General features: G+C 42.3%; 1 protein-coding gene across 22 annotated transcripts in view; it reads left to right on the forward strand.

The window, feature by feature from the left end:
- The window catches only part of Phf21a (PHD finger protein 21A), a 182,984-nt gene that overhangs the window by 134,742 nt on the left and 24,316 nt on the right, over nucleotides 1-23,926 (forward strand). For 14 of the 22 annotated variants that reach the window (XM_052183011.1, XM_052183007.1, XM_052183016.1 and 11 more), the window contains 4 exons: nucleotides 2,548-2,817; nucleotides 11,823-12,074; nucleotides 13,268-13,357; nucleotides 14,753-15,046. In XM_052183011.1, coding sequence (XP_052038971.1) covers nucleotides 2,548-2,817; nucleotides 11,823-12,074; nucleotides 13,268-13,357; nucleotides 14,753-15,046 — 906 coding nt within the window. The remainder of the gene's footprint in view (nucleotides 1-2,547; nucleotides 2,818-11,822; nucleotides 12,075-13,267; nucleotides 13,358-14,752; nucleotides 15,047-23,926) is intronic. The other 8 variants (XM_052183022.1, XM_052183025.1, XM_052183021.1 and 5 more) reach the window with 4 other exon arrangements.

Consider the following 23,926-nt stretch of genomic DNA (forward strand, 5'->3'; position numbering starts at 1 on the left):
GAGGTCTCCTGTGGGTTTGGGTTCCTTAGGGAATATGGGTAACAAAGTTGATTAGAGCTACATGAGTAATTTTCAAATTAACCTGGCTGTTTGAGATTCACTTAACCCTTCACTGAAATCTTTATTTTGAGAGCAAGGGGTGTGCTTGCATTGGTAGAGTGCTTGTCCAGCATACATGATGCCCCACATTTGAACCCCCAGGATTATATAAGCTAGTTGTGATGATGACATCTTCCAACAACTCCAAAGATGACCAGTCAGTTCAGCGTTATCCTTGACTACTACACAGTGAGTTTGAGACTGGCTTGGGCTACTTAAGAACTTATCTCAAAACGTTAATTAATCAGAAGTATACTAATTTCAACTAGCACTAAGCTTCATTATCTCCAGTCATAATCTGTCTCAGAAGTATCAACCTTTTGTTATCAGAACTAGCAACTACAGCCAATACGTTCACTGTGCAGCCCCTCTGAGCCAGTGACTGGTCTTCAGTCCTTTGCACACTCTGTGCATGGAATGAGGACATTGGTTTACAGCACAGTACTCTCTATAGAGTGGAGATGTTAACAAACCCTGCATTCATAGCATTAACGTATTCTTTGTAGAGACTGGTGTGGTATCTGAATGGCAGTGTGTGTACCTGCCTAGCACACATGAGGTCATCCCCTATACTAGTGCTTCTCAGCCTTCCTAACAATGCATCCCTTCAATGAGCTAGCTCCTCAGGTTGTGGTGACCCCCAACCATAAAATTATTTCACTGCTATTTCATAACTATAATCTTACTACTGTTATGAATCATAATGTAAACATCTATGTTTTCTGATGGTCTTAAGCCCCTATGAAAGGTTCATTGGACCCCTAAGGCTTTGCAGCCCACAAGGTGAGCACCTCTGCCATACACTAAAAAGAAAGGAAAAGCAGGCAGGAGGGATGGATTATTATAATAATGAAAATATCCAAGAACACATTTTTTTTAATTTAAGTATAACTTAGGATGTTTATAAGACCTTGATTTTAAATTTTCTTTCTTGTTTTTTATTTGTTTGTTTGTTTGTTTGTTTTTGCCAAGGCCTCACTATATAGCTCTAGCTGTTCTAGAACACATTACATAATTCAGGCTGGTCTGAAACTCAAAGAGATCTTCCTGCCTCAGCCTCCTGAGTGTTAGGATTAATAGGCATTTGCCACCAAGTCCAGTTTGACTTTAACTTTCCATCCCATGTAGTTAAACCTCTACTCTGCCTAAACAGATAGCATTGCTGTTATGCATATGTTGTATGCATTTCTAAAATCTATCCCAGTGAAGAAGTCCTACTCAGTAGTTGTGCATTTCAGTAATTCGAATACTTTCTGTTTATATAGCATACAACAGTTTCTTTATTTAAAAATAAGGTTGAGATAGAAAGAGTGTTCCTGGCCGGGCGGTGGTGGTGCACAACCCTGTCTCGGGGGAAAAAAAAAAAAAGAAAGAAAGAAAGAAGGAAGGAAGGAAGGAAGGAAGGAAGGAAGGAAGGAAGGAAGGAAGGAAGGAAGGAAGGAAGGAAGGAAGGAAGGAAGGAAGGAAGGAAGGAAGGAAGGAAGGAAGGAAGGAAAGAAAGAAAGAAAGAAAGAAAGAAAGAAAGAAAGAAAGAAAGAAAGAAAGAAAGAAAGAGTGTTCCTATGGATTGAACCTGGAGCCCAAGAGCTATGTCCTAAATCCTACTTAATGTTTCAGACTGGGAGAAACTCGTGATGCTTGCTAGAATAGTTAAAATGTCAGATGAAATAACTTAATAATGACCAGTAATGTGCCAGTTATAATTCAGTGCATTCTATATAGATTAGCTCACTTATTGCTCATAGACGTATTTTTGTCTCATTTTTACAGACCAGGACACTAAGGAACAGGTGGATTAAAAATACCCTCCCAAGCCGGGCGGTGCTGGTGCATGCCTGTAATCTGGGAGGCAGAGGCAGGCAGATTTCTAAGTTTAAGGCCAGCCTGGTCTACAGAGTGAGTTCCAGGACAGCCAGGGCTACACAGAGAAACCCTGTCTTGAAAAACCAAACCCCCCCCCAAAAAAAAACCCTCCTAAGAGCATATAAACTGGGCTCGAGTTAAGACATCATAGCTCCAGTGGTTCTGCTGTGCTGTTCTGCTCTCTACCTCACAGGCTAAACTGATAACAGCCAAGAAATCTGAACTAGCTATAGTGGCTCAGCCCTGGAGTCCTAGCATTTGGGAGGCTGAAGCAGGGCACTGAGTTCAAGGCCCACTGAACTGCACAGTGAAGCCACCTTAAGGAAAAGCTGTGGGCGTGGAAGGAAAGAAAAGTGACGAAGGAGGAGTGGGGAGGCGAAAGCATGGTCTCCGCTTCACTCTTTAAATCTGTGCCTCAGTTTCCTTTATAACACTGGTTTCATATTAATGGAAATCTATAAGGTTCTTTGGGTTCCTTGTGTTAAAATCTGTAAATTTTAGATATGGTGTTGATGAAGCTAGTTGTGGAAAGACATCAGAGAACAACAACATTCTGATAGGTTTTCTTTTGTCTTCACTTGGTAGAAAAGAGTAGTTGAACAGCTGCGGAAGAACCTGATAGTCAAGCAGGAGCAGCCAGACAAGTTCCAGATACAGCCATTGTCACAGTCTGAGAACAAGCTACAAACAGCACAGCAGCAGCCACTCCAGCCACTGCAGCAGCAGCAACAACAGCAACAGCAGCAGCAGCAGCAGCCGCCGCCACCACCGTCGCAGCAGCAGCAGCAGCAGCAGCAGCAGCAGCCACAGCACGCCCAGCAGTCAGCGGCACCGCCTAGTCTGACTGCATCACAGGTAACCGTGTGGGTGGAGCAGCCAAGCTGGGTGCTGGTATTGGTTAGTCACATAGAGCCGGATTATGTGTTCACTATCCTAAGCTCAACTAACACTGAACAAGTTTTCTTGATTTTTGTTTAGGGATTTTACTATCATTGAAATAAGGATCAGTTAATTGACCTGCAGAAGGAAAGAACCTTCTAAGGAGAAGTTAAATTAAGATAAATTATTGGGTTGGGAATGAAGCTAGGGGGCTCAACTAACATTCATGAAGCCATGGGTTTGTTCCTCAGTACTGCATGCAGCCAGGTGTGGTGGTGCATGTCTGTGGTCCCAGCACTCTAAGGTGGAAGCAGTGGGGTCAAAAAGTCAATTAGTGACCCTTGACAACACAGCAAGTTCAAGTTTGAGGCCTCCCTGGGCCTCATGAGATTCTGTCTCAGAGAAGGGTGGGAATGATTTCCATTTGGAGATTTTTGGAGTATATATTTATATATGTTCTAAAATGACATGATCCCTTGTGTAATTGCTTTTCTACAATTCTTAGCAATTTGGCATGGAGCCGTTCCAGGAACCGTGCTTTGGAAACCCTGTAAAAAGAAGCCTTGAGAAGGGCGCTATGCTTTGATTATTCATAAACAAAATGCTCAAGTCCACTTTGTGAGAGTATGCATTGTCTAATAAACTGGAGGCGATCTGAAATGAGGTTGCAGGCGAGCCTGAGAGCTAAGTGGGAGTGACATGTCCTAGCTTGATGTAGCTATGGAGTGTTTTACTGAAAAGGGCATTTAATCTATCGAAGAATGTAAGGAGAGAGTCAAGGTATACTGAAAGGGCATATTTGGAATTGACATTTGATTAAGAAAATTATTCAAACTTGACCTCTACACGTATGTGTATTATGAATATACCATTTTAAAAGTAACCGATGGACCTGGGGAGATGGCTCAGTTGGAAAAGAGTTTGCTGTGTAAGCATGAGGATCTGAGTTCTGTACCCAGCATCTACATAAAAAAAAACCCATGCATTGTCACATGTGTGTGTGTTTTAATCTCAGTGTTAAGAGAGTAGAGACAGGTGAATCCCTGGGGAATCCCTGGGACTTGCTGGCCAGCCAGTTTAGCTGAATCAGTAAGTTTAGTTTCCTAGTGAGAGATCCTGTCTCAAAAGACAAAATGAGGGCTGGAGAGATGGTTCAGGGGTTTATAGCATTTGATGCTCTTGCAGAAGACCTGTGTTTAGTCTCTAGCACCCCCATTAAGAGGCATGCAACAGTTTGTAAGTCCTCCTCCTGGCTCTCCAGGCACCTTTATGCATAATGTGTACATATATGCACTCAGGCACATATGTATACACATTAAATGAATAAATAAAAACAAATCCATTCATACAAGTGTGGTAGCACACGCCTTTAATCCCACTAGTTGGGAGACAGAGGAAGGTTAATCTCTGAGAATTGTAAGCCAGCCTGGTATACAGAGGAAGTTCCAGGCCATTCAGGGCTGTTACACAGAGAAACCATGTTTCAAACAAACAAAAACTATTTAAAATACAAAACAAAGTGGATAACTGAAGAATCACACCTGAGGTTGACCTCTGGCCCCGACACATCTGCACACCTACACACACACATTCCCAAATAAGAAAATAAATCAAAATAAAAAAGATGATCTGGCAGTTAAAGAGTTCCTACTGCCCTTACAGAAGACACCAGTTCAATTCTCAGTATCCAAGTGGTGATTCACAGCCATCCACAACTCCAGTATCTATGCCTTCTTCTGGCATCCGGAGGCACCAGACAGACATACATATGGTACACATATATGCCTATAAAACACTTATATACATAAAATAAGTATTTTTTTTTTAAAAAGCATCTAGCAAACATGGTAGCACATAGTCTTACCATTCAAGAGGCAGAGGCAGGCAGAGTGAGTTCAAGGCCAGCTTGGTCTACAAATCGAGTTCTAGGACAGCCAGGGCTGTTACTTGTGAGAAACCTTGTCTCACAAGATGAAACAAAACAACAACAAAAGAGTCTAATGTGTTGAGTCCTTAGCTCAGTAATAAAGTACTTGTCCAGCATGTGTGAGATCCTATGCTCTATCCCTAGTAACACACACACACACACACACGTGAGCAAATGAATGAATGAGATTAGTAATTTGGGTGTTCTAAAACATACCCATACTGAGTTTTCATTATGTATATAGAGGAAAATGCAGTTTACTTATCTACTTATTATTTGTAGACCTAGGACCAGTTCATGTACAAAAATTTTAAAGCCAAGAATTGAACCAATTATGAAAATACTAAAGACATACATAACAGGTTGGGTGCAGTATAGCCAAAATTAAACCCAGAAATTCTAAATGAAATATCTGTCCATTTAGCTACTTTTCTGTAGTCCCAAACATTACCAAGAAAGGCAATGCCAGTACAGTATGAAGCGTAGGATGTAAAAGAAGTCCCTGGGGCTGGTGAGTTGATTGAGCAGTTGTGAGCATTTGTTGTTCTTGGGTTTGATTGCCAGCATCCACCCTCACTCCAGTCCCAGGGCACCCAACACCCTCTTCTGACCTCCAAGGCACCAGGCACACATATGTTCTGATGTATATACATATGTTCAGACAAACTCTCATACACACAAAATAGTAAAGTAAATCGTTCTTTAGAGCCAGGCGGTGGTGGCGCACACCTTTAATCCCAGCACTGGGGAGGCAGAGGCAGGCGGATTTCTGAGTTCGAGGCCAGCCTGGCCTACAGAGTGAGTTCCAGGACAACCAGGGCTACACAGAGAAACCCTATCTCAAAAAACCAACCCCCCCCCCAAAAAATTGTTTGTGTCCCTGTCTTAAATCAGAGAATAAGAGCACCAAACAAACTTTTCCACTAATCACCCCAATACTATATGTAAATTAGACTTGTTTTTCCCCAACAGGGTCTCATTTTATAGTTCTGGTTGACCAGAACTGTGTAGACCAGGCTAGTCTCAAGCTCAAAGATGTGCTGCCTTTACATGTGGGATTATTTGCCTGAATGTGTGTTTGCACTCAACATATATGCAGTGCCTACAGAGGCCAGAAGAGGGCATTGGCTCTCCTGAGTCTGGAGCTGGAGCCACCTGTGAGCTATCCAGGCTGTTCTTTAAAGCCCTGAGATGTCTGTAACTTCTCACAGATTGCTTCTGAGTTTGCTTTTCCTCAGGTTCTAGGCAGAGTTGGATTAGGTTCTTCCTCCAAAATACAGTTAGATTAGAGAGAGTTTACATGGAAAGAACAGGGTAGAAATGTTGTCTGGTGATACATGAAATTTTCTATTCAAGTAATATTCCATGTCACACAAATCAAGAAAGACTTATAAACAAATACTTGGTTGGTAGCCTTTGCTCCCCTGAGCTCTGCATTGGGTGGTGAAGAGCAGGCCCAGTGCTGCTTCGCAGTGTTGCGTTGCTTCACTGCATCTGGTAGCGCACCTGACTTTTTTGTTTGTTTGTTTTTGCTTGTTTGTTTTGTTTTGGATTTGGTTTTTTCGAGACAGGGTTTCTCTGTGTAGCCCTGCCTGTCCTGGAACTCACTCTGTAGACCAGGCTGGCCTCAAACTCAGAAATCCACCTACCTCTGCCTCCCGGAGTGCTGGGACTACAGGTGTACACCACCACCGCCCGGCCACACCTGACATATTTAATTGATTTAAGTAACCTTGACTTTATATTCTTTTGTTTTATTTAATGCAAAAACCCTGTAGGTTTCTGTTGTTTGTTTTGCAGCAAGCACAGTGCTAAAAGGTATACAAAGAGCAGCAGCCCTGCCAAGAACTGGTGGATTGTAGTAATTCATTTTCATTCATCTGTGAATATGTTTGAGCCTACACTGTGTAAGCACTGAGCTACCCAATGTGGAGGCTAGACTGACTCCCAAAAAGATCGTTTCTTGTTTCAAGAATTTCAGAAATTTGAAAGAAAAAAGCCAACTGTTATCAAGAGTAAAATCAAATTACCAGTGAAGAGCTATGAGAGATCAGAATAATTTTCATTAGAGGAATCAAAAGTACTTTTTTTAAGGAGGTGGCATATGGTAGGATCCTAACCAATGAATGGGATTTCTGTGATGAGCAGACAGCATCATAAATGAAGGGAAAACAATTTAAAAAAATCGGAGTTCACACAAACTCGGGACCTACAGAAGATGCTCAGTGTTTAAAAGTTCGCATGGTTCTTGCCAAGGACCTGAGTCCAGTTCCTAGTACCCATGCCTAATAGCCCACAGCCACCACTGACAGCTGCATCAAATGAACACTGTGTCTCTGTCTCTCAGCCTCTGTCTATGTCTCTCTGTCTCTCTTTCTCTTTCTCTCTCTCTTTCTCTGTCTCTCTGTCTCTCTCTCTCTCTCTCTCTCTCTCTCTCTCTCACACACACACACATACACATTCAAGCACATGTGTAACACACACATCGCATGCACTAAAAGAAAAAAATAAAAATAAAAGTATTTTAAAATGTTTTAGTGGAGGGGACTGGAGAAATAGCTTTGCTGCTAAGAGATTAAGAGCCTGTACTTTCCTTGCAGAGGACCCAAAATCAGTTTCTCAGCACCTGTATTAGTGGCTCACAACTATCTATAATTCCAGTTCCAGGGGATCTGATACCCTCTTCTGGACTCCTCAGGCACTGCAATTACATGTACAAACCCTGATTCAGACATTTAATTTAACAATTAAAATTTAAAAATAATAGTAGAATAAAATCTTTCTTTTAGAAAAGTAAACACAGGGCTGGAGAGGTGGCTCAGTGGGTAAGAGCACCGACTGCTCTTCCAAAGGTCCTGAGTTCAAATCCCAGCAACCACATGGTGGCTCACAATCATCCGTAATGAGATCTGACGCCCTCTTCTGGTGTATCTGAGGACAGCTACAGTGTACTTACATATAATAAATAAATCTTAAAAAAAAAAAAAAAGAAAAAAAAGAAAAGTAAACACAAAGGCAGGTATAGTGTCGTAATCTGAGCACTCAGGAGGATGAGGAAGGAGAATTAAGAATTCAAGGCCAGCCTGGGCTCCATAGTAGGTCTGTCTCAAAACAACAGAAGACAACAACAAAACAACAGAAAACAAATAACAAAAGCATGCCTTTCGCCTTAGTTACTGATCTGTACCTTGACTGAGACAACATATAGAAAAAGCATTTCATTGGAGACTTGCTTACAGTTTCAGGAGTTAGTTCCCGATCATTATGATGGAGGTGTGGCTGTTGGCCAGCAGGCATGGTACTGAAGCAGTATTTGAAAACTTATATCCTGACTCCCAAGCAGGAAGCAGAAATAGAGTGAGATTGGGCCTGTTCATGGACTTTTGAAACCTATCCCCCTCCCAGTGACACACCTCCCCCACCAAGGCCACACCCCTAACCCTTCTTAAACACTTCACCAACTGGAAACAAGACATTCCAGTTTAAGCTATCACACCTTTGAAGTAGCCAGGAGGCTCATGTCATTAAGAGTATTGAATGTGAAATGATGGGAGAGTTAAAAGGCCAGGAAAGGCAAGGGGGAGCTGTCTCTAATGCCTGATAATCATACAAAGGTAATTAAAGGCTCGTAAGAACAGATAGATGAGAGTTTAAGTATAGCATATATTAGATATGTAACTTCTGAAAGGAATGGCCTCTGTCTGTGATTAGAGTGGGCAGGAAGGAGATACTAGGTGAGGCAGTTTTGTATTCTAAACTGAGGGACCCTTGCTTCAAAGCAGTGTCTTCTAGACACACCACAGGAAAGTTGTACCCATGAAATTTCAACGACATGGTTGCCTGAGCAAGAGCTAAGTAATAACAGCATCAGGCTGTCAAGGCCACACCCCTAGATGGAGAACTACAGGCAGTCAGTGGAAGATGTGTAGTTACTAAAAACTAAATACAAAAATAACTTTATAAGCAAGGAGGAGAGCGAGTTCTATTTGTGTTTGAGTATACAACTGTGACTTCCTATTCAAAATTTAGCAGACACTAAAACAAATATAGAGGTTAATTAGATCCCATAGAAATATCCCTTGGAGTTCTGGTTTGTGCATTAGATCAGCTCTTTGTGAATTAAAATGCCTCTTATCTTATGAGATAACAGTATTAACCTAGAAAAAAAAAAAAAAAACTAAGGTATTTAGCCAGGCTTTGTGGTTTACACCTGTAATCCCAGTGTCTGAGACAGGTTGATCACCGTAAGTTTGAAGCCAGCTCGGGCTACCAAGTGAAACTTTGTTACACACAAACAAACAAACAAACAAAAAATATTTTTAGGATCAGGAAAGATGGCTCAACAGTTAAGGGCACCACTGATCTTGCCAAGGACCTGGGTTCGGTTCCCAACACTAATATGGTAGTTCACAGCCATCTGGAACACCATTTCCTCTCTGCTCTCCACAAGCACTCAGGCATACATGTGGTGCACATACACACATGTGCACATAAAATAAACCTTAAATATTTTAATTTATTAAAGTAAAACCAAAGGACTTTGCATTAGTGCTACTGCATATATGTCTGCATGAATTTCTACCTCATAGAAGTCAAGTTTACGGAGCCGTAGTACCTGCTATCTTCACTTGAAGATCATCAGACTTGAGTAGCATTATCTACACAGGCCCAAACACAATTTTCATGAAAATCATTGTTTTTCATTCCAGACAGCTGAGACATTTTCAGTATACTCAGATGTCTGTTCCCTTCTTGTCTAAACCCTAACACTTCATGTTTCCTAATATTTGGAATGGTGTGATAAGATTGGGTAAGAAATGAGAATCTTAACTGATCCATGAATACATTCATTAAGAAGTTTTCACTTTAATCCCAGCACTTGGGAGACAGAGTCAGGTAGATTTCTGAGTTCCAGGACAGCCTGGTCTACAGACTGAGTTCCAGGACAGCCAGGGGTACAATCCCTGAAACCCTGTCTCAAAAAGCCCCCCCCCCAAAAAAAGAAGTTTTCACTGAGACATTCATACTAAATATTTGGCCTATGTGTTATGTATAATTATATAAATTCTAGAGTATATGCAATAAAATCAGCCACAATTAAAAGCACATAGAGGAGAATAAAAATCTGAGTTTTAATGTGAAGTAACTTATCAGATTTAATGTTATGAAAGCATTAAGTTAACGGTAATATATAATTTAGGTAAATATATAGTAAAAACACATTCAGATTTGTGTTTTTATTCAGTATTTGCTAAAATAATCAGTTTATAGTTAATCAAAATATTGAAAATGATTACCTCAACTAGAGGTATTCCAAACAAAAGTCCATTGACCTCATTTAAAGCAATATCAACACACATACTGTTTTAAAATCTGTGCCATTGGATTCTACTGAGCAGACAGACCGTCATTCTGTAGCCTGTGTTACACTGGGATTAAGGCCGTCTTCTGTGGCTTGCTCACTTACCTCTTCAAAAGCTCTTTGTATTCAAGCATTTTAAATTGCAAGATGAAACTGATAGCACACTGTGTTTAAACTCTTTATACAACAGCTGGCTTTGTGAGATAGCCTTTCCTCTGCACGCTCTAGCACTTCTGGTGATCAAATGGCATTTAGCTGTCACCTGGCTGTCAACCCTGACCTGCTGCCTAGGCACCCTCTCACATTTGAGGAGACAATGGTTGGACGCATGAGCTGCCTGAACTGGGATTTGGGTGGTTTTAATTGTAGACACTACTAGGGATTGCTGGTGGGATGGATGAGTCCACAGCTTTACATTTTGTTGTTGTTCTTGTTGTTGTTCTTGTTCTTGTTGTTGTTAAAAGGAGGTTTTAAAAGATGAGTGTATGTGCATGCAAACACATCAGGAAGAAAAGGTAAAAAATTCTGTACACTCAGTCTCTGGATACATGGTGCTTACATGATGTGGAGGAGAAACTTGAGGGATTTTGCAGGTGTGCAGAGGAGAGAGGGCTGGGGAAGTCCTGCAGAGCTGCACGTGCTCTCCTGACACTGTCCAGCTTGCGGTTCTTGCCACGTGTGGCTTAGAAGGAGTGATGAGCACAAGCACCAGACTGACCATTTCAGTTTCTAATTAAAATTTTTGACAAGCCAGGGGTAGCCAGTGGCTGCCAAAGTATTGACTACATTTTAGAAGAAGTGAGAGTAGAATAAATATCAGAGTCAGTAAGTGGCGATGAATGTCTGCGTTCCTGAAAGGTCTACATCTTGAGTGAGCAGTAGTGCCAGGTAGATGTGTATCCGGTGTAATGAGGTGGTTTCTGTACCAGACATTTGTCATTATTCTAGTAGATTTGTCTAGTAGAACTTGACAAATGCAGCTTCAAAGCTCCAGTAACACCCTCTGAGCATCAGCTGGGTCCTCATCAAAGCTCCTCCTCTAAGTTCCAAGGCAGATGCTTGTTCCCACCTTGTCAGTTTCCCTGACTCTTTGATGGTTTCCACATCATTTCTCAAGAGGAAAGATTGTAGGCAGAGGCACAGCCCTCCATTTGGCATCAAAACTGGAGTTTCCTGTACTGGTTAACAGCATCATTATCTGCAGCTTAGGGTTTACTGCCTCTGAGGCAGCAGTTGTGCTGATCCTCCTGTGAGTTTCTCTACTGCTCCCCCAGGGGGCCCTCAGGAAGATGACACCGTTCCTTTAAGTCCTGAAAGGCAAATTGCCAGATCAGTGAGGTTATAGCAATCAGGGATAGAGACAACGTGCAACTTACACAAGAATTAACTGACTTTATGCAGTTAGAAAACTCAGAAGCATTAAGTAGGCTCCTGTTATGTACATGTAGATGTGTATTATCCATTCCTAAAGCCATATGTCTACATGAGTGTACACTCACTGGTGGACTTTCCTGTTTACAAGTGACCCTAACTTGAGGAAATAGAGCTTGTCTATAATAAGGAGCATGCTCTCTACATACGCAAAGGCTCATAGACAAACTTGGTTGCATTGTTTCCTTTGGGAGTTCAGCAACATATGGTTCAGTGGAATCACATTTTGGTCTCCTAATATCTGTTCTCCGTGTCTCCTAGAAGACTGTAACTACAGCTTCTATGATTACCACAAAGACACTACCTCTCGTCTTGAAAGCAGCAACTGCGACCATGCCTGCCTCTGTTGTGGGCCAGAGACCTACCATTGCTATGGTGACCGCCATCAACAGCCAGAAGGCTGTGCTCAGCACTGATGTGCAGAACACACCAGTCAACCTCCAGACGTCTAGTAAGGTCACTGGGCCTGGGGCAGAGGCTGTCCAAATTGTGGCAAAAAACACAGTCACTCTGGTAAGCCAGCAGCTGCTACTCATGTGTTCACATGAGAGGGTTCAGGTTGTGCATTGTAGAGGGTATCCATTTTGGGATCCTGCTGGGTTCTAAGCTCCTATCATTCCTAGCAAAGCAAACTCCCCTGTAGGCTTGTCACATGCACATGTGCACACACTGAAATCTGAGTGCTGAAACTCCCTGTGCTACATTCTGCTTTGAGGAAAGCCCTCTGCTACATTCTTTCAGTTCATTATCCCTCTAAATTGAATGAATCCAGGAAGTACTTAGAGTTGATTGGGGCAGTATTAAAAATACTCAGGAAACTTGGAGGTTAATGTGCAGAAGGCCAAGTCCTTCCAGAGGGAGGATCACCTCAAGGAAATATTTGAACAAGATTGTCCATGGTATTTCTAGGATCAAGCCATTTAGACACTGTTGTTCTTAGAAGTTTATGATAACCAGGTCCAAATTGTGATACTCAGTTATCTTCTTCAAATGACAGAGCTCTTGGTGGCTTTTTGAATAAAGATCAATAATGAGTAAAAGTATCAACAAAGTGAAAGGTTGTTGCTCACCCAGGAGTCCTTAGAGACACAGCCCTAACTCTCAACCAGGCACGAGGAGTCACAAGTTCTCTGTAGACTGGGCATGGTGGCATACACCTTTAATCCAGCACTTATGAGGCAGAGGCAGGTGGATCGCTGTGAATTTGAGGCCAGCATGGTCCAGTGAGTTCCAGGACAGCCAAGGCTACACAGAGAAACCATGTCTCAAAAAGCCAGAAAAGAAAAAAGAAAAAAAAAGTTATCTGTAGGAAGAAAGCTGCTCTCTGTTGAGTAAAGCTTGTATCTTTGGGGAAGGGAAGGTCTATTTGGGCAGACAGTAAATTTGATTTTACTTTAGATGTCGTTTTGACTCTTAAAATATAAATGTAAGAGTTCGTGGGTATCAAATAACAGTCTAAGATTGCTGAGTGTGCTTGCTTCTGTATGTGCGGAGACAGCGCGGCTGATCACTTTATGGGACAGAATGTGTAGATGGGAAAGGAAATAGTTTCTAAAGCAGTGTTAGTCCAGATAATGAACTACACGGGAAGAGCTGGTGGGACTGCTGTGTCACGTGGAAGGCAAATGCCCGTGTCCTTTGTGTGTCTGCCTCTGACACTGAATAGTGACGGCCCTCAGGTTTATTTATGTTTCCCTGTTTCTTAGCAGGTTCAAGCAACACCTCCTCAGCCCATCAAAGTACCACAGTTTATCCCTCCTCCTAGACTTACTCCACGTCCAAACTTTCTTCCACAGGTGAGTAAAGCAGTAGGAATTCCAGTCATGGGAAGTGTCGTGAGATCCTCAGGAACCTCACTGCCCATGCAGGGAAGGTGGAGTGAAATTGCCTGACTGACGGCAGCCAAGATAATAGCAGTGGAAGCCTCATGGCGCCATTACCTTGGCTGGGGGAATACAGCCATAAGGAAGGGAAATTTTACAATAATTTCAGAGCCAATTGATAATGATAAAGCATTATCCCAATTATTCTAACCCTATGAAATCATTACGTTGGCCTCCATTCTCCTTATTCCTCTCCTTCCTGCTCTGTCAGTGCAACTCTTAGTTCCACCTCCCTTTTCTCTGTCCAATCACAGGCCTCCTGCTGCCCTAATGTGATTGGGCAGGGACATAAAAGTACAATTGGTAGCAAACTTTGTACTAAGCTGTTGTGTCCTGGATGTGCTGATTTTCAAGACACAGCCGCAGCAGCATCACAGTTGCCTATAGGGAATTAGTGTCTATACGGGAAGTATGATCAACTGAACATGTGGAAGGAACACAGACCATTCTAGACTGAGAAAGTACAGTCATGATTTCCTTAAAGAGTCTACATTCAATGTGAGCCCTAAAACCCCAGTAAAGTCTGTCTGATACATTTTAAAGAAGGAATTTTTTACATGTCCCAGGCTGAGAGTACAGTGTAGGCTTTCATGTCTAGAGTGGAGACACACATACATGTACATGCCAAAGCCAAGGAGATTTGCTGTGGCTGTGCAGAGACCATGAGGCCACCCAGGTTAGACTTAAAGAAGAGCCTGGAAAGGTGCCCCGAAGAAGAAAGAGCCTGTGGATCCTCTCCATTGTGCAGAGACCGGGTTGAATCCTAGCAGCAGGGTGGGGTGTGTGAAAGTGGCTGCAGGTAAATACTTAACATGATCATACTAAATGTTCTAGAGATTCCCTCTTTCTGCTGGTAGGCAGCAGGTTGGAAGTACTTAAGGCTGTGGACAAGAAGCACAGTCAGGACATTAAAAATGGTGTGAACTGATCGTTAGGCGAACCTGGCTGTAGCCCTAGGCACTTTATATGGACTGCCTATTTTCTTTCTCATAACAGCTACATGAAAGGTTTTCAGTAAAGAATCAAAGATTAGTTCATGTTTTCAAACAGTGAAATCAGTGTGGTATGTTGGTAGATTTCATGAAGCCTTTGTGTTTTAGAAATCTATATCTATAGGTGTTGATAGCAGTGTTTAATGTAGTTCTTGCTCCTGTGTCAGTAGCAGCCATCACGGGATCATTTTAAGTTAACCTAAACATTCAGACTTAGAAGACTGTCATGGGCCATACTTGGCACCACCAGTCTGTTTAGAAATGCTGGAACACTTGCTACTTCTGATAATACAGATTTTTTTTCTCTCTCTCATAGGTTCGACCCAAGCCTGTGGCCCAGAATAACATTCCTATCGCTCCAGCGCCTCCTCCCATGCTTGCAGCTCCTCAGCTTATCCAGAGGCCTGTCATGCTGACCAAGTTTACACCCACAACCCTCCCCACGTCCCAGAATTCCATCCATCCTGTCCGTGTTGTCAATGGACAGACCGCAACCATAGCCAAAACGTTCCCCATGGCCCAGCTCACCAGCATTGTCATAGCTACTCCAGGGACCAGACTCGCTGGACCTCAGACTGTACAGCTTAGCAAACCAAGCCTGGAGAAACAGGTAGGGCACAGTGTGTCTGTACCTGCTGTAACAATAGCTGCGCCCTTGAAAGCAGCTGCTGGGCGCTTTCTAAATACTCTTTGTTAAGTGTTCTTCATCTCAGCACCAAATCTACATCCTATCACTTTATTGTGTGATAATTCACTCACATTCAAAAGAACTTTTCTTCTGAAGAAAGTTGAATTATTTTCCCAAGGTAGCTGCCTTCAGAGTCTTATTAAATGTGCTCCCCCTGCTGGTTTTGATGCAGAAATTCACAGACAGGCATGTCTGCCTCAGGGAGGAAGCACCCCATACTGGAAACAGGAAACACCTTGTTAGCTTCACCCACTGAGACCAAGTGAGGACCTGATTGGGAGAGTCAGTCCGGAGCAGTAAACAAGCAAAGAAGGGATTTCATTTCAGACTTCCTCCATCATCACAGATGACGTAGAACCAAATTGTAACTTTCTAGTTTGATTTTAGTTCAAACATTAAAGCCCTACATTTATATTTTCTAAAGTCAGATTTTTATCATAAGTTAGTAACATTAGTAAGACTAGAATAAAACTGGCAACCTCCAAAGAAACGTTGAAGGCACAAGAGCAACCTTGGGGGTGGGGGTGGGGAAGGGATTTCTAGCTGTCACTGTTTCCTGTCTAGAGAAAGAGCAGTGATGAGACAGAAGGCTTCAGAGAAAAGCAGTTTTCATGAAGTCTTTAACTTGCCATTGGCCTGCTGGGGAGTCTATAATTCAGAATGCAAGAGCCTCAGGCTGGAAGATGGCTGCCACCTGGAGCCAGCCTGGGCTGCAGCACAGGACCGCCCTCGTAGCTGAGGAGCACTGAGCTCCTTGGCAGGGTTCACAGTCCTACTTCCCATCGCGAAACCTTATTTGACTTTATAAAGAAAAGACTTTCTTAATTTCCATTTTATTTTTCCATTTCCTTTTCTGATTATATAGATTATACATGTGATTTAAGAATACAACCACAGAAATATAACTTGTAGAAGATTCTCTCCCCCAACTTATGCATTTTTTGAAATATTTTACAAAATTTTACCTATAGTAGTTAGTTAGTTATTATGAACATTTTTAATCATGTGCTTGTCTCAAACATCAGTGTCCTGAGCTGTTTCTAATCACTCAGACTTGGTCTCATCCGTGAGAAAATAGTCTCTGGTGAGTCTCAGTCTTTTGCCTGAGTGGGTGGCCAGCCATGATTCTGAGAGGCTAGCCCCTGGGGGGGGGGGGTGTGCCACAGGCCGCCTTGGCCTTCTTGAACCAAAGAATCTTGCATACACAATTGTAGGCAGCAGAGTTGAGTTATAAAACTTCGTGCTCAGGAAACACACAAGACGGCTCATCACCATTTCCATAGAGCCTGCCCAAAGACCAGGAAGTACTTTGAGGACTATTCTTAAACAAATTACTAACACCAACTAAATCAGAAGTTTTCAGACTGTGTGGCAGTTGGGCTTAAATATGGAAGATCGCGTGCTCAAGTGTGGGGGCATAAGGGCTAAGTCCTTGAAGCTGTACTGCCTCTCAGTCGTGCTGTGGGACCTCTGTGCACTTCAGAAGGTGGCTGCACAGTGGTAGTTTCCATCACAGGGTCTCACTTCTCTTTCACCTTTTGTTAACTAAAGGAAAAGCTTTTGCCAGGCTGTTGTGGCACACACCTTTAATCCCAGTACTCATGAGTCAGAGGCAGGTAGATCTCTGAGTTCAAGGCCAGCCTGGTCTACAAAGCTAGTTCTAGGATAGCTAAGACCACACAAAGTTATTTTTAAAAAAACAAAAGGGGCTGGAGAGATGACGCAGTGGTTAAGAGCACTGACTGCTCTTCCAGAGGTCCTGAATTCAATTTCCAGCAACCACATGGTGGCTCACAACCATCTACAGTGGGATCCGATGCCCTCTTCTGATGTGTGTGTGAGGATAACTACAGCATCTTATTTTTTCCATTTCTTTTTCTGATTATACAGACAACATGCATGTTTTTAAAAATTCTAACATCACAGAAGTATAAATCATAGATGCTCTCCCTATAACCTATTCATTTTCTGTTATATTAATTTGATCACCAGTAGTTAATTAGTATTAACATTTTCTATTACATACATCCAGATATTTTCTGTTTACATGCTAACTGAATCTTAAAACAGTGGAAGCAAGCTATGTGTTTAGCATAGTCTTTTCTAGGTCTTGGGCATTGTTTCATGTCTCGGACCTCCATGTTAATGGCATCTTATGGTTTGATTTTATTCGCACCAAAGTTCTAAGTTGAAGGCCTTCTTGCTAGTAGTATGTCTTTTTTCTAGAAGGAATCTAGTCATTGCAGGTTTAGTTGGGAGGCCATCTGGCATAGCAGTCATACAGATTATTAGCAGGAACTCTCTCTAGTCTGGGTTCTATTCTCAGAATTCCTGACTTCAGAGCTCCTGCTGACCTTCTCATAGGTAGGCTAACATAAGGAAACAAGTAGGATCACAGGATTACTAAGCCTCTGTATATGGCATTCTCAAGACTCGATAGATTTCCTCAAAGGTTATGGCCTTATTTACTTACTGAAGATATGGTAAGGAACTCTAAGGATGTAGCTCAGTGGTGGAGCTCTGGCCTGGCATGTACAAGGACCTGGACTTCATCTCTTACACACACACACACACACACACACACACACACACACACACACACAAAGTCAGGTGCCGGCTACTTTGCAACTCATGGCATCTGTATATAAAGATGAGAAGGAAAAAAAAATCAAAGCCTGTACCATACAGAGCTCACTCTCTGTGTGTGGGTCAGGCATTGAGACTTTGCTTCAGTGAAGGAAGCATGGCAGACTATGATGATTCATGGCCTTTCTTCCTTAGACATAGAAAAGAAGGCAGTAAAGTTAAAAACCTATAATGGTCTCACATCTGCCCCAAAGTCTTCTTATCCAGCCTCACTAAAAGATCTTCAGATGTCTCCTTTATTGAAGCCTCATTACACTGTGGATCTAAGAGAAAAGAGGAGCTTTCAGAGCTTGAAGGCTGAAGACCCAGGAACACCATAAAGACACCCTGGTGCAATAAGTCCAGGTCTATGAACTTCTCTCCCCAGTGCATTTAGAGTCATGCATGCACTGTACTGCAGTCCTGCTACAACAACAACACTATGTCCATAAATGTACACATCTCAGTTTTAAAACCTTCAGCAAATGGTAATATTGCAGTAAGTTGAGGGTCTTGCTCTAATATTCATGGCTGTTGACTCATCTGACTGGCAGCTGTTAAGTGAGGTGACGGTGGTAGTTTGTTAAGATGACAGAGATGTGCTTGAGTCAGACTCCTTTCATGAGAGATTTCTCTGTCCCATGACAAAGTTTCTTCCAAAAACCAGAGTGAATCTCTAGTATTCTCTAGAGAAGATTCCATCTCAAGAAAACATTTACTTTTCCCATCACCGAGAACAGCCCATCCTTTGTTGGAGCCTAGTCAGATCATGAGTGATTAGCACAGCTCCATGCCCCACTTCTGACTCTACTGCTTCCTCCATCTCTGTTGCTTCTGCTGTAGTTTTGAACCCCTCAAAATTGCCTGTGAAGACAAAGTCAACTTTATGTTAATGTTTGAGACTTTATATATGTCTTGAATTTGAGCATCTAGAATATTGAATTCTTTCAAGACAGTTTCAATCTTTGGCTACTATTGCCTTATTTAAAATGTATTTCTCAACTAACAAGATTTGAAAGCTGTAATTAGTCCTTGACCCATGGGCTGTGGAGTGGCATCGTGTTAACAGGTGTGAAAATATCAACATCTTTGTACAGCTCCATCAGAGCTCTTGGGTGACCAGGTACATTGACAATGACACTAATGTTTTGAAAGTGATCTGAGCTGTAAGACACAGAGTGGGTTTACAGTATTCATAAACCATTGTAAACAGATGTGCATCTGTCCATGCTGTGTGCTTCATGTGCAGAGCACAGGCAGGTGTGCCTCATGTGTAGAGCACAGGCAGGTGTGCCTCATGTGTAGAGCACAGGCAGGTGGGCCTCATGTGCAGAGCACAGGCAGGTGTGCCTCATGTGTAGAGCACAGGCAGGTGGGCCTCATGTGCAGAGCACAGGCAGGTGTGCCTCATGTGCAGAGCACAGGCAGGGGGCCTCATGTGCAGAGCACAGGCAGGGGACCTCATGTGCAGAGCACAGGCAGGTGTGCCTCATGTGCAGAGCACAGGCAGGTGTGCCTCATGTGCAGAGCACAGGCAGGGGGCCTCATGTGCAGAGCACAGGCAGGGGGCCTCATGTGCAGAGTATGGGCAGAGAAGAGTTAGTGTGCTTCTCAGGACCCCTAGGATTTTCAGAATGAGCACTGACTTCAACTAAAGTCTCAGTTCATCAATCCTTACAGAAGAGGCAGTCTGTCCTCTGAATCTTTCAGCCTGTGCACTGACTTCTCTTGATCTATGAAAGCCCTCAATGGCATCTTTTTCCAACAGAAAGCTGTTTTCTCTATCTGAGAATCTGCTGTTTTGGTTCAACTTTTGTCAGTGGTCCTTTTGTGATACAGAGGTGGTTTCTTTCCTCAAATCCACCAACTACCCTCTACTAGCATCAGGCATTTGTAGCTTCTCTGAGCCATCAGAGTTGAAGAAAGGTGAATGTTATTCTGAGCTAATCTTTGTCTTATGGGATGTTGTGACTGACTGGGTCCTTCATAGCAGTAGTAGGCTGTCACTTTCCTGTGGCTCAGGAGAAGCACAATTAACTTCCTTCAGGGACTTGTCCTTTGGGCATATGGCTTGGTTGTTTGGAAAGAGAATCTTCTTTATCCTGTGTTGTTTTTTTAACATGCCCACTTCACTAAGCTTAATCACGTTCTAGCTTTCTTAAGTTAAAATTACAGATGTGTGTCTTTTTCTGTCACATGAACATTTAGATGTTACTGTGGGATTATTAATTAACCTAATTTTAATATTCTGGAGTCCTTCAGAATTGGGAGAATATGAAAGTTGATAAGTGATGTGTGTGATCTAACTGACTTTTGTCCCCTCTCCTCCTTGAGCCTCCCTAAACCAGGCATGCTTAGGAGAATCATGTCTACATGTATCAGTCCTGTCCTCCAACTGAGCCTGAGATGAGAAGTGACCACCATAAAGTGGACTTTGTCTTGCTTTCAGTCCAAATTTATAAAATCCACATAATGACGTTGCCTGGCCACTCATCTATTGCATCTGTCAGTTTGAAATTCAGGATATAAATTATTACCTTAGGTCTGGACATGCCAAAGTTCAAGGATTCTGTCTTTCATAACCAAACAAGAGCAGGAGTTCAGCAGGCACATGAAGAAGGGTGTGTGAGGCAGGAGCCCTAAGTGAGCAATGCACTGGGGTAGACAAATGATCTTATCACTCCACTTTCTATGGAGCACGACTCTAAGTGTATGCTGACATCATCGCTAATTCCTCTTAAAGTAATCCAACAAGTGTGGCTGTGGCAGACAGTAGAGTGGGACAGTGCTTGAGGAAGCCACTGCTGCTTGGCAGCTTAAAAGTCCAGATTCCAGATGCTCTGAAGAATTGTGTAGTTGTTAAATACTGTTAACTCTTTAAGCACAGCATAGGTAAACAGGTAATATCTTTAGGGAAGCTTCGGTTCTGAATAGTGCTTTATTTTCTTAAAGAGAGAAGCCAAACTTAGAATTATTGCTCTTCGTTTCCTAATATTTTTTAATTGAAGTGAAATTCACTTCACAAATATTTAGCCATTCAAAAGTAAACAGTGGCATTTAGTACATTTACAGTGTTGTGCAACTGCCGTCTGTCTAGTTGCAAAATATTTTCATTTTCCTAAAATAAAATCCAGTGCCTATTAAGCAGCTACTTTTCATCCATACCATTGTCTGTCCCTGACAGTCACCAGTCTGCTATGTCTGTGGCATTGATGATTCTACTGTTTCATATAAATGGAACAATTTAATGAGTGGCCTTTTATGTATGACTTCTTTGAGCTATGAGTTTTCAAGATTCACTTACTTTGAAATATTGCTGGTTCTTCTTTTTAATTACAGTTTATATTCACACACATGTTCATGTTTGTGTCTATCACAAGTGTTTGTTGATGGATGTTTGAGCTGTGTTCACTGTGCAGCCATGGAGACCAGTCAGTGCCGCTGGAAACGCTTGTGCACAGTGCCTGTGTGAGCCTGTTCACAGTTCCTTTGGATGTGCAGCTGAAAGTGCTTGCTTTGTCATGTGGCACCACACTTCCTGAAAGCCATACTCAGCAATTTTTATTTCTACCAATAATACATGCACATTCAATTTACTTAGCATTTAGGCTAGTCTAAGAATATTTTGTTTAAGCCGGGCAGTGGTGGCACATGCCTGTAATCTTAACACTTGGGAGGCAGAGGCAGGCAAATTTCTGAATTCAAGGCCAGCCTGGTCTACAGAGTGAGTTCCAGGACAGCCAGGGCTACACAGAGAAACCCTGTCTCTGGGGGGAAAAAATTCCTAAAAACAAACAAACAAACAAAAAAGAATATTTTGTTTATAGCTGTCATAGTGGGTATAATGCAAATATGGTGATTTTTTTGCATTTCCATAATTATTAACGACATTTGTTTTCTTTTTATGTTTATTTGATATATTCTTAAAGAAATACCTATTTAAACCCTTTATTTTTTTAAAAATATTATATTTAATGTATATGAATACATTGTAGCTGTCTTCAAACACACCAGGAGAGGGTATCCGATCCCATTATGGATGGTTGTGAGCCACCATGTGGTTGCTGGGATTTGAACTCAAGAACAAGAACTCTGGAAGAGTAGCCAGTGCTCCATCTCTCCAGCCCCCACTTTCTCTATTTTTTTTTTTTTTGGTTTTGTTTTGTTTCAAAAAACAATTTAGGTTTATTTATTTTGTGTGTGACTGTTTTGTTCACATGTGCGTCTGTACATTGTGTATCCAAGGAGGTGAGAAGATGGCTTTAGATTTGTTGGGACTGGAATTATGGGCAATGGTGAGCTGTCATGCATGTGTTGGGAACTGAGCCTGGGTCCTTTGTCTATAAGAGCAGCAAGTGCTCTTAACCATCAAGCCGTCTCTTCAACCCCTCTGTGTCCACTTTTAAGTAGAATTGTTACTCTTTCTCTTGATAAATGTAGGCATTCTTACTTAGCCTGGGTACTGGGCCTTAGCAGACATTATTCTTACATACTTTTTTCTTGTTCTATGAATTGTCTTTCACCTTGCTGTTGCTGTCCTTCTTTGAACTGTTGTATCCTGTTACATTGCTGAGTTTATTAGCTTTCAGTAGGGGTGTGTGTGTGTGTGTGTGTGTGTGTGTAAGGTTTTTAATTTTTAAGTTATGTTTATATGTGCATGTGCACATGTGTACACGGACCTACCGAGGCCGGAAGAGGGTTTGGGATCCCCTGGCCCTGGAGTTAACGTGCTTATGAGCTCCCTAATGTGGGTGCTGGGAACTGAACCCAGGGCCTCTGGGAGAACAGCCGCTCCTGCCCATGGGCTCTTACAGCAGCTCCCGGGCTTCTGGTTTTCAAAGACTGTGACAAGGATTAGTGCTAAGCTTTCAATATTGGGCGAAGCTCAGATGAGCCATCTGTGTAGCCCTTTTGTTTGGGGAGACTTTGATTCCTCTCTGTTTAGATTTTGCTTGTCATGTTGGATCAGTTTGGGTAGTTTACTTGTAGAGACCTGTCTATTTCTTTTGTGTTACATAATCATCATGGAATTATCTGATATATTTTCTTAAAAATGCTCTCCCCTGACCGTGAGATTAGGAATAATGTTCCCTCTTCTGCCTTTTCATTATTTCATCTTATTCCTTGGCTCTAGCAATTTATAACTTTTATTGAGTGTTTTGCCCAAAGTACCAATTTGGGGGTTTTGTTCATTGGTTAATTTTGAGGCAGGGTCTCGCTCTATAGCCCAGGCTTGCCCTGAATTCAGACATTCCCCGCCCTGCCTCCACCCTTGCTAGGTTTGAAGGCATGGAGGGATGGTTATATTATGTCCCTATGAGCCCTGATTAGCTCATTCTGTGGCCATTTCCTGTGTCCTTGATATCTCTACCTCCTACAATCCTTTTCCCTCTTCTACAGGATTCCCCAAACTCCAATTAATGTTTGGCTGTGGGTCTCTGCATGTGTTTCCAATAGTCCTTAAATGAAATCTCTCTGATGATGGTTATGCTAGGCTCCAGTTTACAAGTATAGCAGAACATAACATTAGGAATGATTGATTGTTTTGGTTTATTTGTTGTTGTTGTTGTTGTTGGGTTTTTAGTGGTTTTGTTTGTTTGTTTGCCAGTCATGTTTGATTCTATCCTAGGCATGGGTTTCCTCTCCTGGTGTATGCCTCAAATTGTATCCATTATTCATTGGCCACTCCCTCAGCAGGACAAATTGTTAGGTCAGAGGTTTTGTGGCTGGGTTGGTGTCCCAATCTGTCTACTGGAACCGTGCCTGGTTACAGAAGATGGGCAGTTCTTTTATAATGGCCATGCTCCATATTCCCATTACTATGCATCTTCACTAGGTCACCCTTGTGGACTTCTGGGAGTTTCCACTGCACTAGGTTTCTGCCTCACCCCCGAAATGCCCCCAATTACAGATGTCTCTCCCAGTGCTCTCTCCCTAAGCATACCCCACTGGATTCCACCTGTTTCCATTCCCAATTGCCCCCAGCCCATCTTCAAAATCTGTTTTATTTTCCCTTCCCAGGGGAATCCATGTGTCCCCCTTTGAATCCTCCTTGTTACTCAGCCTCTCTGGTACTGTGAGTTGGCGCATGATTATCTTTTACTTTATAGTTCATATCCACTTGTAAGTGAGTACATACCATATCTGTCTTTCTGGATCTGGTTTACCTCACTCAGG

Source organism: Apodemus sylvaticus, chromosome 5, assembly GCF_947179515.1.
Source record: "Apodemus sylvaticus chromosome 5, mApoSyl1.1, whole genome shotgun sequence".
In the NCBI taxonomy this organism is placed as follows: Eukaryota; Metazoa; Chordata; class Mammalia; order Rodentia; family Muridae; genus Apodemus; species Apodemus sylvaticus.